The sequence below is a fragment of the Mustelus asterias genome, chromosome 23 (assembly GCF_964213995.1).
Source record: "Mustelus asterias chromosome 23, sMusAst1.hap1.1, whole genome shotgun sequence".
Taxonomy (NCBI): Eukaryota; Metazoa; Chordata; class Chondrichthyes; order Carcharhiniformes; family Triakidae; genus Mustelus; species Mustelus asterias.
In genome coordinates, this window is record NC_135823.1 from 11,399,798 (window position 1) to 11,415,211 (window position 15,414).

Here is a 15,414-nt window from a genome sequence, read left to right on the forward strand (position 1 = left end):
AGGAGTCCATTCACCTCATTGTGCCCCTGCTATCTCTCTGAAAGGGCTCTCTGATTCATCCAGCTGCTCTGCTCTTTCCCCACAGCCCTGCAAATTCTTCCCTTTCAAGTCTTTACCCTTTAGAAAGATTCTATTGAATTTGCTTTCAGGCAAATCAGAACAACTCGCTGTGTCAAAAAATAAAATTTCATCTCCCCCTCTGGTTCCTTTGTCAATGACCTTAGAGGGACTCACTTTCTGTTAAAGAGCCTGCCCTCACACCCACACCCCTAAAGTGCATTAATATAATGAAAAGTCCAGAACAATTAAATATTTTTACTGATAAAAGTTTATGAATGAAACAGAACTTGATTAAAAACAAACAGAAAATGACTTGAGGATCAAAGACAACCAGAGTAAAAGGATGTTCACAATGTTCTGGACACAAATGGTTTCTCTTTAATTCATCTTTAGCCTGTTCCCTGCATTCCTTGTGGAACACCTCCGCTCAGTCCACAAGCACCACCCTGACCTTCCGCTTGCTTGCCATTAGAATTCACCACGGTGCTCTCATGCTCACATTTCTGTCCTCGGCCTGCTGGAATGTTCCGGAGAAGCCCAACACAAATTACAAATGGTCCAGCAGAAAGAGCTGTTCAAACTCTGAAGGAGGAATTGAACAGAATGGCAGGTGATACTTTAAGAACAAAACTCTCAAGATTTTTGTTCCAGTATAGCATCACGCCACAATCCACAACCGGACTCTCTCCTGTGGAATTTTTAGGTAGAAGGCTGAATTCTCATCTGGATCTGCTTCATCCAGTTCTCAGAGCAAAAGGGAGCAGGAGACAAGAGAAGCAGAAAGAGGGACATGACTACCACGCCAAAGAGAAGCAGTCCAAACCGGATGACCAGGTTTACATCAGAAACTTTGGGAGTAACCAATCGTGAGATTGCAAAACTTGCTTGCAGTGTGACCCCGAGTCAGGAGAAGTTTCAGAGTCAGTAACCATTACTGAGAACATGGCAGAGGAGTCATGCTGCTGTGGACGTTAACCAGGAAGTGGTTCCCGTGTTTCCAGGTTTGCCAGTTGACTCTGCTAAGGGAGTGGAAGAGGAATGTTCACCACCTTGCTCTCATGCTCACATTTCTGTGCTGCTGCAATGTTCCAGGGAAGCCCAACACAAACTGGACGAACAGCCCCTCATCTTCCGATGAGTCCAGCCTTCTGGACTTGACATTGAGTTCAACAACTTCACACCCTGAACTCTCTCCTCCATTTTGATTTGTTTTTTTGCCGAGTGCCAGTCTCCATCTTGCTTTCATGTTTTTTTGCTCCCAGACTTACTCTGGATCAATGCTTTGTTTCTTTACTACAACCATTACCTCTCCCTTTGCCTTTTGTTGCAGGACATTTTTGTCATTTAATCTCACTGCCCTCTAACCAATCCCTGACTTTCTCTTTTGTTCTATCTGACCACACCCCTCCTCCCCTCCCATCAGCATCAAACCCATCACATTTCTCCCTCTCTTTAATTCTGAAGTAAAGTCACATTCGACGTGAAACATTAACTCTGTTTCTTTCTCCACAGATGCTGCCAGACCAGCTGTGGTTTTGCAGTTCCTTTTGTGTTTATTTTAGATCTATCTGTAGTGGTAGGGAAAACACTATTTACTATCCAGGATAAAATAAATGTCCTTCGTCAGCTTTTCTGGATCATTTCAGTGGAAATGTGCTCGCCGAGTCTCAAAGAGCATCAGCCCACTGGAGGCAAAGCTGTGAGATTGGCCACTCCAGCAGAAAGAAGCCCTCCGACCCGCCCCATTGACCAACTGTCAGAGTTGTCAAAATGCAGTCCTGGATGTAATTGAGCAGAAACAACAACAGCAGAATCCAACCCCTAGAATCACTTGTGAACTCGCTGGTGTCTCTGCAGGTTGGATAACCAAGTGAATCTTTTCCCACACACAGAGCAGGTGAACTGTTTCTCCATGGTGTGAACTCGCTGGTGACTCAGCAGGAAGGATGAATCACTGAATCCCTTCCCACATTCAGACCAGGTGAATGGTCCGTCCCCAGTGTGAACTCGCTGGTGTACCCGCCAATGCGAAGATGTTCTAAACCTCTTTGTGCAGTGAGAGCAACTGAACGGTCTCTCCTCAGTGTGAATGCGCTGGTGGACCCTCAGATCCGAAGCACGTTTGAAGCTCCTCCCATTGTCAGAGCATTTAAAGGGTCTCTCATTGCTGTGAGTGCCTTTGTGTCTCAGCAGATTACATGAAACACTGAATCCCATCCCACACACAGAGCAGGTAAACGGCCTTTCCCCGGTGTGAACTCGCTGGTGTATCTGCAGGTGGGATGACCTTGTAAATCTCTTTGTGCAGTGAGAGCAGCTGAATGGTCTCTCCTCAGTGCGATTGCGCTGGTGGATTATAAATTCTCCAGAGATTTTGAATCCGCTCCCGCAGTCAGAGCATTTAAAGGGTCTCTCATTGGTATCAGTGAAATTGTGACTCAGGCTAGATAACTGAGTGAATCCTTTCCCACACTCAGAGCAAGTGAATGATCTCTCTCCAGTGTGAACTCGCTGGTGTCTCTGCAGATTAGGGAAGTGAGTGAATTCCTTCCCACACACAGAGCAGGTGAATGGCCATTCTGGTCTCTCCCCAGTTTGACTGTGTCGATGAGTTTCCAGTTCAGATGGGAACCTGAATCCCTTCCCACAGTCCCCACATTTCCACAGTTTCTCCATGGTGCGGGTGTCCTTGTGACTCTCCAGGTTAAACAATCAGTTAAATCTCACACAGAACACAGGTACAGTCTCTCCCCGCTGTAAATGCTGCGATGTATTTTCAGGCTGTGTAACTGGTTAAAGCTCTTTCCACACAGTGCACTGGAACACTCTCACTCGGGTATGTGTTTGTCTCGGTGCTTTTCCAGTCACACTGATGTTTAAAATTTACCGAAGCAGAATGAACAGACAAACATTCCTCCTGCAAACGTCGATATATTCAGGTCCCGACGAATTGAGTGACTCTGTCAGATGTTGATGTGGCAGCTGGTTTGAGATTTCTGTCTGTAAATCCTCACCTTCTGATAACCTGTCAACAAGTTTAAAACATTCATCACAGTCAGTACAGGATAGAAATTCAGAAAACATTTTCTCCTCCCTCATTCCCCAAAAGGTGTAAATCTCCATCCCACACACTCTCCCTCCATTCTCACTCTGCTGTATCTAATATTCACCCTCCCAATTCTCCTGAAGGTGCTGATTCAGATTGACTGTCAGATCCATGCTCACTGCTTCCTGTTGTGGACACAGAGAACTGAAAATCTCCATGCAGGATGCCAGCCTAACAGAAATATGGCTATATTCTTCAACTAAAAATGTTTTAAATGGATAAAAGCAAATTACAGTGGATGCTGTAATCTGAAACCAAAAGAGAAAATGCTGGAAAATCTCAGCAGGTCTGGCAGCATCTATAAGGAGAGAGAAGAGATGATCTTTCGAGTCCAGATGACCCTTTGTCAAAGCTTTGTCAAAAATGTTTTAAATGGATTGTTTCAGTTTGTGAAGATAGAGGGGGTTATGATTGGTGATCTTGAACTTGCTGCCTATGAGGGTGGTCATAGAGCTTTACAGCATGGAAAGAGGCCCTTCAGCCCATCGTGTTCACACTGGCCGTCAAGCAACTTTCTATTCCCATTTTCCACACTTAGTGCATAACCTTCTATGCTATGGCATTTCAAGAGCTTGTCTAAATAGTTCTTAAATGTTGTGAAGGTTCCTGTCTCCACCACCCTTTCAGGCAGTGAGTTCCAGATTCCCACCACCCTCTGGGTGAAAAGGTTTTTCCTCACATCTCCTATAAACCTCCTGCCCCTGAACTTAAATCCATGCCCCTGGTTACTGACCACTCTTCGAAAGAGAAAAGTTCCTTCCTATCCCCCCTATTTGTGCCCCTCAGAATTTTATGCATCTCAGTCAGGTCCCCCTCACCCTTCTCTGCTCCAAGAAAAACAATGCCAGCCTATCCAGTCTCTCTTGATAGCTGAAACACTCCAGCACAGGCAATATCCTAGGGAATTACCTCTGTGCCTTCCCTCTCCAGTGTAATTACATTCTTACATCTTGTGGTGATTAGAACTGCACACAGTACTCCAGCTGTGGCCTAACCAGCGTTTTAGACAGCTCCATCATAGCCTCCCTGCCCTTATATTCAATAAGAGTTTTAACAACACCTGGTTAAAGTCCAACAGGTTTATTTCGTAGCAAATGCCATTAGCTTTCGGAGCACTGCTCCTTCGTCAGATGGAGTGGAAATCTGCTCTCAAACGGCACAGAGACACAAAATCAAGTTACAGAATACTGATTAGAATGCGAATCTCTACAGCCGACCAGGTCTCAAAGATAAAGACAATGTGAGTGGAGGGAGCATTAAGCACAGGTTAAAGAGATGTGTATTGTCTCCAGACAGGACAGCCAGTGAGATTCTGCAAGTCCAGGAGGCAAGCTGTGGGGGTTACTGATAGTATGACATAAACCCAACATCCCGGTTTAGGCCGTTCTCATGTGTGCGGAACTTGGCTATCAGCTTCTGCTCAGCGACTCTGCGCTGTCATGTGTCGTGAAGGCCGCCTTGGAGAACGCTTACCCAAAGATCAGAGGCTGAATGCCCGTGACTGCTGAAGTGCTCCCCCACAGGAAGAGAACAGTCTTGCCTGGTGATTGTCGAGCGGTGTTCATTCATCCGTTGTCATAGCGTCTGCATGGTTTCCCCAATGTACCATGCTTCGGGACATCCTTTCCTGCAGCGTATCAGGTAGACAACATTGGCCGAGTTGCAAGTGTATGTACCGTGTACCTGGTGGATGGTGTTCTCACGTGAGATGATGGCACCCATGTCGATGATCCGGCACATCTTGCAGAGGTTGCTGTGGCAGGGTTGTGTGGTGTCGTGGTCACTGTTCTCCTGAAGGCTGGGTAGTTTGCTGCGGACAATGGTCTGTTTGAGGTTGTGCGGTTTTTTTGAAGGCAAAAAGTGGGGGTATGGGGATGGCCTTGGCAAGATGTTCGTCTTCATCAATCACTTATACTCAATGCCTCAGTTAATAAAGGCAAGTATCCCATGTGCCTTCTGAACCACCTGGTGTACTTGCCCTGCTGTCTTCAGAGATCTATTGACATGCACACCAAGGTCCCTCTGATCCTCTGTGCTTCCTAGGATCTGACCATTCATTGTACATTCTGTTAGTCCTCCCAAAATGCAATATCTCAAACTTCTCAGGACTGAATTCCATTTGCCACTGTTCTGCCCCTCTAGCTAAAGTTTTAAAATTTATTTATTAGCATCACAAGTCGGCTTGCATTAACACTGCAATGAAGTTATTGTGAAAATCCACACGTCGCCACACTCTCGCACCTATTTGGGTACACTGAGGGAGAATTTAGCATGGCAAATGCACCTAACCAGCATGTTTTTCAGACTGTGGGAGGAAACCAGAGTACCCAGAGTAAACCCATGCAGACATGGGGAGAACATGCACCTCCGCACAAACAGTGCTCCAAGCCGGAGATCGAACTTGGGTCCCTCGCTCTGTGAGGCAGCAGGGGTACCATGCCACCCTGTCAACATTGTCCTATAATCTAAGGCTTTGCTCCTCGGTTTTTACCAATTCACCAATTTTTGTGTCATCTGCAAACTTACTTATCATATCTCCTATGTTCACATCCAGATCATTAACATACACTACAAACAACAAGGGACCCAGCACGGATACCTGCGGAACACAATTGGACACAGACATCCAGTTACAAAAACAACCTTTGACCATCACCCTCTGCCACTAAGCCAATTCTGCATCCAGTTTGGCAAAATTGCACTGGATCCCATGTGCTCTTACTTTCTTCATTAGCCTCCCATGTGGGACCTTGTCAAAAGACTTATTGAAGTTCTTGGAGACTACATCAACTATACTACCCTCACCTACACTGGCTCAAAAATTCGATCAAGTTTGTAAGACCTGGTCTTCCTTTGCCAAAACCATGCTGCCTATCCCTGATTAATCCTTCCCTCCCCAAGTAAAGATTAACTCTGTTCCTCAGAATTTTTTGCAATAGTTTCCCCACTGCTGAAGTTAGACTTAGTGGCCTGTAATTTGCTGGTTTTTCCCTATTTCCTGTCTTGACTAAATGGCACCACATTAGCTCTCCTTCAGTCCTCTGGCACCCCTCCTGTGGCCAGAGAAGATTTGAAAATTATTCTGAGAATCGTTGCAATCTCCTCCCTGGCCTCCCACAGCAGCCTGGGATACATCCCCCATCTGGAGTTGGGAACTCATACAATTATAGGCTCGTTAATACCTCCTCGCTCTCAATGTTACGTTGTTGAAGTGAATCACAATGCCACACCCCCCCGCCTCCCCCCCCCCCCCCCCCCCCAGCGGTTTCTATACTAACATCTTCCTTCCCCACAGTGAATACAGATGCAGAGTATTAATTTAAAACAAAGAACAAAGAACAGTACAGCACAGGAAACAGGCCCTTCGGCCCTCCAAGCCTGTGCCGCTCCTTGGTCCAGCTAGACCAATCGTTTGTATCCCTCCATTCCCAGGCTGCTCATGTGACTATCCAGGTAAGTCTTAAACAATGTCAGCGTGCCTGCCTCCACCACCCTACTTGGCAGCGCATTCCAGGCCCCCACCACCCTCTGTGTAAAAGACATCCCTCTGATATCTGAGTTATACTTCGCCCCTCTCACCTTGAGCCCGTGACCCCTCGTGATCGTCACCTCCAACCTGGGAAAAAGCTTCCCACTGTTCACCCTATCTATCCCCTTCATAATCTTGTACACCTCTATTAGATCTCCCCTCATTCTCCATCTTTCCAGGGAGAACAACCCCAGTTTACCCAATCTCTCCTCATAGCTAAGACCCTCCATACCAGGAACATCCTGGTAAACCTTCTCTGCACTCTCTCTAACGCCTCCACGTCCTTCTGGTAGTGCGGCGACCAGAACTGGACACAGTACTCCAAATGTGGCCTAACCAGCGTTCTATACAGCTGCATCATCAGACTCCAGCTTTCATACTCTATATCCCGTCCTATAAAGGCAAGCATACCATATGCCTTCTTCACCACCTTCTCCACCTGTGTTGCCACCTTCAAGGATTTGTGGACTTGCACACCTAGGTCCCTCTGTGTTTCTATATTCCTGATGACTCTGCCATTTATTGTATAACTCCTCCCTACATTATTTCTTCCAAAATGCATCACTTCGCATTTATCCGGACTAAACATCTGCCACCTCTCCGCCCAATTTTCCAGCCTATCTATATCCTGCTGTATTGCCCGACAATGCTCTTCGCTATCCGCAAGTCCAGCCATCTTCGTGTCATCCGCAAACTTGCTGATTACACCAGTTACACCTTCTTCCAAATCATTTATATATATCACAAATAGCAGAGGTCCCAGTACAGAGCCCTGCGGAACACCACTGGTCACAGACCTCCAGCCGGAAAAAGACCCTTCGACCACTACCCTCTGTCTCCTATGGCCAAGCCAGTTCTCCACCCATCTAGCCACTTCTCCTTGTATCCCATGAGCCTTAACCTTCTTAACCAACCTGCCATGTGGGACTTTGTCAAATGCCTTACTGAAATCCATATAGACGACATCCACGGCCCTTCCTTCATCAACCGTTTTTGTCACTTCCTCAAAGAACTTCACCAAATTTGTAAGGCACGACCTCCCTCTTACAAAACCATGCTGTCTGTCACTAATGAGACCTCATCAATGTCTCCCAGCTCCATACACAAATTATCATATTGATCCCTAATGGACCCAGTTCTTTCCCTGGTCACCTCCTTCCCTTCATATACTTGTAGACACGTTTGCATGGCCTCACAGATGTTGCACAGAGGAGGAAGTTTTAGTCCGAAGCTCATTGGCCAACTTCCGCATTCAATCAATGGGGGAGATGTGATTGATTGGAGAACCAGAGTCCTTCCGGTCCTTGAACATTTTCCATTGGTCAATACCTCAGCATGAAGGTCAGTGGGTGGGCTCTCACGCCCACATGCGCAGCTTCTTCTCTCCTTTGGACATGCGTTGTCTCGGGCCGGATGAGAGGCGGCTTTTCGCTCTGGCCAGAGCCGCCAGCTGGTTGCCTGGAAACCTTGGCTCGAAGTGGTGTAGGGGGAGGGGGACCAACGGGTGGGGACGGGGCTCACATTTCCACACACTGGGGCTGCGCACTGGAACCCGGAGACGTCACCGCGGAGCAGGTTGATTCAGGCAGGGTTGTGACGTCACAATGCGGAAGTTGGCCAATGAGTTTCAGCCTAAAACGTCCTCCTCCGTGCAACATCTGTGAGGAAATCAATGTTTCCCCTAATAAGTTTATCCAGCTTCCCCGTGCATGCATCTATATTATTCATCTCATCCACCCTGCGTGGGAGCGAATTCCACATTCTCACCACTGTCTGGCTGAAGAAAGTTATTTTCTGAAATTTCTTCTTGTCCATTCTATTTGTTGCTCAGTATCTCAATTTGACCTGCTGATCCTGAAATAGAGCAACGGACAGAGAAAGGATGAGGCAACTGAGACTTAACATCACTTCCCTGAATACCATGACTCAGTCAGTCTCAGACTCTCACCTCTGAGTCTGAATGTCACAGGTTGCAGTGCTCACTCCAGAGACGCGAGTCCTCCACAATCCGGGCTGACACTCTTTCAGTCTTCAGTTGCCAGCTTCTTATACTCTGGAATTCCCTCTCTTAACCCCACCACTTCTCCCTCCTCCTTTCACACTCTGCTTAAAATCTACCTTTACATCTTAATAACATCCAGAACTTGACAAACTAAAACACAGCTGATTTATTTGACATTGATCTAGAATATTAATCTCCAACCCGTTTACAGGGAATATTAACAGTAGCTGAACCAGACCTCAATTGTCATAATGAACATGCTCCAATCCTGGATGTGATTAACAGCAGAATCCAACCCCTACATTCAAACAGAAACTCACGAGTGTGCCAAGAGATTGTCAGAGTGTGAGTGATCCCCTTCCCACACAATCAATATTAAAGCAGCCTCTCCCTGGAGTAAACGCACTGGGATGTCAACAGACTGGAAAATTGGATGAATTTCCTCACCCAAAGGGAACTATTAAATGCCCCTCTCCAGTGTGAACTCGCTGTGGCGGGTTTGTGTGAGGGTTGGGTCAGGAACCCAAACTCCAGCACTTCGACTCAACGTATTTAATCTCGGAAGTGTCTAGAACAAGCTGCCAGAGGTAGTGGTAGAGGCGGGTACAATTTTATCTTTTAAAATAGCTTTTAGACAGTTACATGGGTACGATGAGCCAAATGCGGAAAATTGGGATTAGTTTAAGGGTTTTAAAAAAAAGGGTGGCATGGACAAGTTGGGCTGAAGGGCCTGTTTCCATGCTGTAAACCTCTATGACGGCGGCACGGTAGCACAGTGGTTAGCACTGCTGCTTCACAGCTCCAGGGTCCCGGGTTCGATTCCCGGCTCGGGTCACTGTCTGTGTGGAGTTTGCACATTCTCCTCGTGTCTGCGTGGGTTTCCTCCGGGTGCTCCGGTTTCCTCCCACAGTCCAAAGATGTGCGGGTTAGGTTGATTGGCCAGGTTAAAAAAATTGCCTCTTAGAGTCCTGCGATGCGTAGGTTAGAGGGATTAGCAAGTAAATATGTGGGGGTAGGGCTTGGGTGGGATTGTGGTCGGTGCAGACTCGATGGGCCGAATGGCCTCCTTCTGCACTGTAGGGTTTCTATGATTTCTATGACTCTATGATTCTGATTCGAAGTGAGAGGCGAAGTTGCGCATGTGCGGGGGAGAGCCCACCTCCTGAGCCTCATGCTGAGGTGTTGACCAATAGAAAGAATTGGAGGACCGGAAGGACTCTGGTCCTCCAGCCAATCAGAGCGTGGGTTTTGTGTGACTGCAGGTTAAGCTTCATGATGTGGAGATGCCGGCGTTGGACTGGGGTAAACACAGTAAGAAGTCTCACAACACCAGGTTAAAGTTCAACAGGTTTATTTGGTAGCAAAAGCCACTAGCTTTCGGAGCGCTGCTCCTTCATCAGGTGAGTGGGAGTTCTGTTCACAAACAGGGCATATAAAGACACAAACTCAATTTACAAAATAATGGTTGGAATGCGAGCCTTTACAGGTAATCAAGTCTTAAAGGTACAGACAATGTGAGTGGAGAGAGTGTTAAGCACAGATTAAAGAGGTGTGTATTGTCTCCAGACAGGACAGTTAGTGAGATTTTACAAGCCCAGACAAGTCATGGGGGTTACAGATAGTGTGACATGAACCCAAGATCCCGATTGAGGCCACCCTCATGTGTGTGGAACTTGGCTATTAGTCTCTGCTCAGCGACTCTGCTTTGTCGTGTGTCGTGAAGGCTGCCTTGGAGAACGCTTACCCGAAGATCAGAGGCCGAATGCCCGTGACCGCTGAAGTGTTCCCCAACAGGAAGAGAACACTCGACATGGATGCCATCATCTCACGTGAGAACATCATCCACCAGGTACATGGTACATCTCTTGCAACTCGGCCAACATTGTCGACCTGATACGCTGCAGGAAAGGATGTCCCGAGGCATGGTACACTGGGGAGACCATGCAGACGCTACGACAACGGATGAATGAACACCGCTCAACAATCACCAGGCAAGAGTGCATCCCAGGACACTAAGGGGCAATTTTTTAGCATAGCCAATCAACCTAACCCGCACATCTTTGGATTGTGGGAGGAAACCGGAGCTCCCGGAGGAAACCCATGCAGACACGAGGAGAATGTGCAAACTCCACACAGACAGTGACCCAAGCTGGGAATCGAACCCAGGTCCCTGGAGCTGTGAAGCAGCAGTGCTAACCACTGTGCTACCGTGCCGCCCTTTTGTGACCAAATAAACCTGTTGTACTTTAACCTGGTGTTGTGAGACTTCTTACTCTGGATTGAGCTTCAGACAGATGAAAACTTCCTCCTGTCTCCAACATCTGTGAGTAAAACACTGTCTTTTCTCCCCCTTTCCATTTCTTTTCTCATTCTGGGGCACATTTATGACTTGCAGCAACTGAAGGGAAAGGAAGTGAATCCAGTCTGTATATTCCACACATTTTTGTCCAGTCATATAGATATATATCTGTCTGGCTGCCTGCATGGAGATTTACAGCTCTATGTGTCCAGGACAGGACGCAATGAGCATGGATCTGTCAATCAGCCTGAATCAGCACCTTCAGAGAATTGGGAAGGTGAATATTAGATACAGCAGAGTGAGAATGGAGGGAGAGTGAGTGGATGGAGATTTACAGCTTTTGGGGAATGAGAGAGGAAAGAATATCCAAAGACACTAAAATTATCTGTTCTGAATTTCTATCCTGTGCTGGCTGTGATGACTTTTGTAAATTCCTTTTACAGGATATCAGACAGAAATATCAAACTAAAGGTCATATCAAGATTTCACAGGCAGTTCATCGGGACCTGAACATCATTGGCCTTTGAATCTAGAAGGAGAAATGTTCATCTGCTCTGGCTGTTTCAGAAGGCTTTAAATGCCAGCGTGACTGGAAAAGCACCGAGACGCACACGCTGTCAACTGAGAGTGTTCCAGTGCACTGAGTGTGGAAAGAGCTTTAACCAGTTACACAATGTGAAAAAAAATTTGCACCATTCACAGCGGGGAGAGACTGTACCCATGTTCTGTGTGTGGACGAGGCTTTGTGTGGAGGAGATTCACAACACAACCACACCATGGAGGAAGTGTGGAAATGTGAGGACTTTGGAAGGGATCTCAGCTGGAGACTCATCGATGCAGTCACACTGGGTCGAGGCCATTCACCTGCTCGGTGTGTGGGAAGATTCATCTGTGTGTGATTCATTGAGGCTACGGAGACACCAGCGAGCTCACACCAGGGAGAGGCCGTTCACCTGCACTGAGTGTGGGAAAGAATTTACTTTGTTATCCAATCTGCAGAAACACCAACGAGTTCACACTGGGGAGAGGCCATTCACCTGCTCTGTGTGGGGGAAGAGATTCACTCAGTCACCCCACCTGCTGCCATACCAGCAAGTTCACTCTGAGGAGAGGCCATTCACCTGCACCGTGTGTGTGGGAAGGGATTCAAACAGGCATCCACCCTGAAGGATCACCAGCGAGTTCACATGGGGGAGAAGCCGTTTACCCGCTCTGACTGTGAAAAGGGATTCACTCAGTTATCCAATCTGCAGACACACCAGCACATTCACACTGAAGAGAAACAATACAACTGCTCTCACTGCACAAAGAGTTTCAGATGGTCATCCAGCCTGCAGAGACACCAGCAAAATCACACTGAGTGTGACAAAGGATTCAGACATTCATCCAACCTAAAAAGACACCAGAGAGTCCAAACCGGGGAGAGGCCATTCACTTGCTCTGTGTGAGGGAAGGGACTCACTCAGTTATCCAAATTGCAGAGACACCAGCGAGTTCACAAGTGATGACAGAGATTAGATTTTGCAGTTATTGCTTTTGTAAATCACATCCAGGACTGAACCATATTCATTCTGACAGTTGGTGAAGTGGGAGGGTCAGAGGGTTTCTTGCTGCTGGACTGGCAGCATGGTGGCATAGTGGTTAGCACTGTGCCTCACAGCGCCAGGGAGCTGGGTTCGATTCCTTGCTTGGGTCACTGTCTGTGTGGAATCTGCACGTTCTCCCCGTGCCTGCGTGGATTTCCTCCGGGTACTCCGGTTGCCTCCCAGTCTGAAAGACCTGCTGGTTAGATGCAATGGCCATGCTAATGGAGTACATGCCTGTACTCAGACTGGTGCCGGAGTGTGGCAACTAGGGGATTTTCATGGTAACTTCATTGCAGTGTTAATGTAAGCCTGATTGTGACATTAATAAATAAACTTTAAAACTTTAAACTGTCCAGTCTCACAACTTTGCTTCCAGTGGGCTGATGCTCTTTGAGACTGGGAGAACACATTTCCACTGAAATTATCCACAAAAGCTGATGAAGGACATTTATTTAATCCTGGATAGTAAATAGTGTTTTTCCTACCACTACAGATAGATCTAAATTAATTACATTTGTCTCTGTTCTGTTGAGTCGACAGAAAGCATAGAGGATCGGAGCAGGAGGCCATTCAGCCGTTCGAGCCTGCTCTGCCATTCATCACGATCATGGCTGATCGTCCAACTCAATAGCCGAATCCAGCTTTCTCCCCTTAACTTGATCCCATTCACCCCAAGTGCTACATCCAGCCACCTCTTGAATGCATTCAATGTTTTGCAATCAACTGCTTCCTGTGGTCATAAATTCCATAAGCTCACCATTCTTTAGGTGAATAAATCTAATCTCCGTCCTAAATGGTCTACACCAAATCCTTAGACTGTGAACCGCCCCCCCTTGGTTCTGAACTCCCCCCACCATCGGGAACTTCCTCCCTGCATCTACCCTGTCTAGCCCTGTTAGAATTTTATAAGTCTCTATGAGATCCCACCTCATTCGTCTGAACTCCAACGAAAACAATCCTAACCTGGTTGATCTCTCATACATCAGTCCCGCCATCCCCGGAATCAGCCTGGTAAATCATCCCTGGTGTACCTCAGGGATCTGTTTTGGGGCCACTGCTGTTTGTAATATTTATTAATGATCTGGATGAGGGTATAGTTGGGTGGATTAGCAAATTTGCTGATGACACCAAAGTCGGTGGTGTGGTAGACAGTGAGGAAGGGTGTCGTAGTTTGCAGGAAGACTTAGACAGGTTGCAAAGTTGGGCCGAGAGGTGGCGGATGGAGTTTAATGCGGAGAAGTGTGAGGTAATTCACTTTGGTAGGAATAACAGATGTGTTGAGTATAGGGCTAACGGGAGGACTTTGAATAGTGTGGAGGAGCAGAGGGATCTAGGTGTATGTGTGCATAGATCCCTGAAAGTTGGGAATCAAGTAGATAAGGTTGTTAAGAAGGCATATGGTGTCTTGGCGTTTATTGGTAGGGGGATTGAATTTAGGAGTCGTAGCGTTATGTTGCAACTGTACACAACTCTGGTGCGGCCGCACTTGGAGTACTGTGTGCAGTTCTGGTCCCCACATTACAGGAAGGATGTGGAGGCTTTGGAGAGGGTGCAGAGGAGGTTTACCAGGATGTTGCCTGGTATGGAGGGGAGATCCTATGAGGAGAGGCTGAGGGATTTGGGATTGTTTTCGCTGGAAAGGCGGCGGCTAAGAGGGGACCTTATTGAAACATATAAGATGATTAGAGGTTTAGATAGGGTGGATAGTGATAGCCTTTTTCCTCTGATGGAGAAATCCAGCACGAGGGGGCATGGCTTTAAATTGAGGGGGGGTAGTTATAGAACCGATGTCAGGGGTAGGTTCTTTACCCAGAGGGTGGTGAGGGATTGGAATGCCCTGCCAACATCAGTAGTAAATGCGCCTAGTTTGGGGGCGTTTAAGAGATCCGTAGATAGGTTCATGGACGAAAAGAAATTGGTTTAGGTTGGAGGGTCACAGTTTTTTTTTTTAACTGGTCGGTGCAACATCGTGGGCCGAAGGGCCTGTTCTGCGCTGTAATGTTCTATGTTCTATGTTCTATAACCTTCGCTGCACTCCCTCGAGAGCAAGAACATCCTTCCACAGAAAAGGAGACCAAAACTGCACACAATATTCTCGGTGTGATCTCACCAAGGCCCTGTAATTGCAACAACACATCTCTGCTCCTGTACTCGAAACCTCTCGCAATGAAGGCCAACATGCCATTTGCCTTCTTTACTGCCTGCTGCACTTGCACACTTACATTCAGCGACTGGTGCACAAAACACCCAGGTCCCGCTGCACACTCCCCTCTCCCAATTTACAGCCATTCAGGTAGAAATCTGCCTTCTTGTTTTGCTTCCGAAGCGAATAACCTCATATTTATCCAAATGATACTGCATCTGCCATTGATTTGCCCACTCACCCAACCTGTCCAGATCATTCTGAACGATCTCTGCATCCTCGTCACAGTTCACCCTTCCACCCAACATCTGCAAACTTTGAGATGTTACATTTTGTTGCCTCCAAATTATTAATATATATTGTGAATAGCTGGGGTCTCAGCACCGATCACTGTGACACCCTTCTAGTTACTACCTGCCAATTTGAAAAACACTCATTAATTCCTATTCTTTGTTTCCTCTCTGCCAACCAGTTTTCTATCCATTCAATACACTTCCCCCAATCCCATGCGCTTTAATCTTGCATGATAATCTCTTATGCGGGACTTTGTCAAACACTTTCTGAAATTCCAAAGATACCACATTGACTGACTCCCCCTTGTCAACTCTTCTAGTTACATCTTCAAAGAATTCCAAAAGATTTGTCAAGCGTGATTTCCTTCATAAATCCATGCTGACTCTGTCTGATCC

General features: G+C 46.9%; 2 protein-coding genes across 5 annotated transcripts; one reads left to right on the forward strand and one right to left on the reverse strand.

Annotated features, from left to right (window-relative positions):
* Window positions 1-323: 323 nt before the first annotated feature.
* Window positions 324-8,131, reverse strand: LOC144510509 (uncharacterized). 4 transcript variants are annotated; one of them, XM_078239992.1, is made up of 2 exons: window positions 8,025-8,131; window positions 324-3,085 (listed from the first exon to the last, which is right to left on the reverse strand). In XM_078239992.1, exon 2 carries the CDS (start codon window positions 2,734-2,736, stop codon window positions 1,888-1,890), a length of 849 nt encoding a protein of 282 aa, XP_078096118.1. In that variant the 5' UTR covers window positions 2,737-3,085; window positions 8,025-8,131; the 3' UTR covers window positions 324-1,887. The 4 variants fall into 4 exon arrangements, with proteins under 4 accessions (XP_078096118.1, XP_078096116.1, XP_078096115.1 ...); XM_078239990.1 differs by lacking the exon at window positions 8,025-8,131 and adding an exon at window positions 5,766-5,779; XM_078239989.1 differs by lacking the exon at window positions 8,025-8,131 and adding an exon at window positions 4,640-5,023.
* Window positions 8,086-12,925, forward strand: LOC144510516 (uncharacterized). Its single transcript, XM_078240005.1, has 2 exons — window positions 8,086-8,355; window positions 11,440-12,925. Exon 2 carries the CDS (start codon window positions 11,717-11,719, stop codon window positions 12,161-12,163), a length of 447 nt encoding a protein of 148 aa, XP_078096131.1. The 5' UTR covers window positions 8,086-8,355; window positions 11,440-11,716; the 3' UTR covers window positions 12,164-12,925.
* The last annotated feature ends 2,489 nt before the right edge of the window (window positions 12,926-15,414 follow it).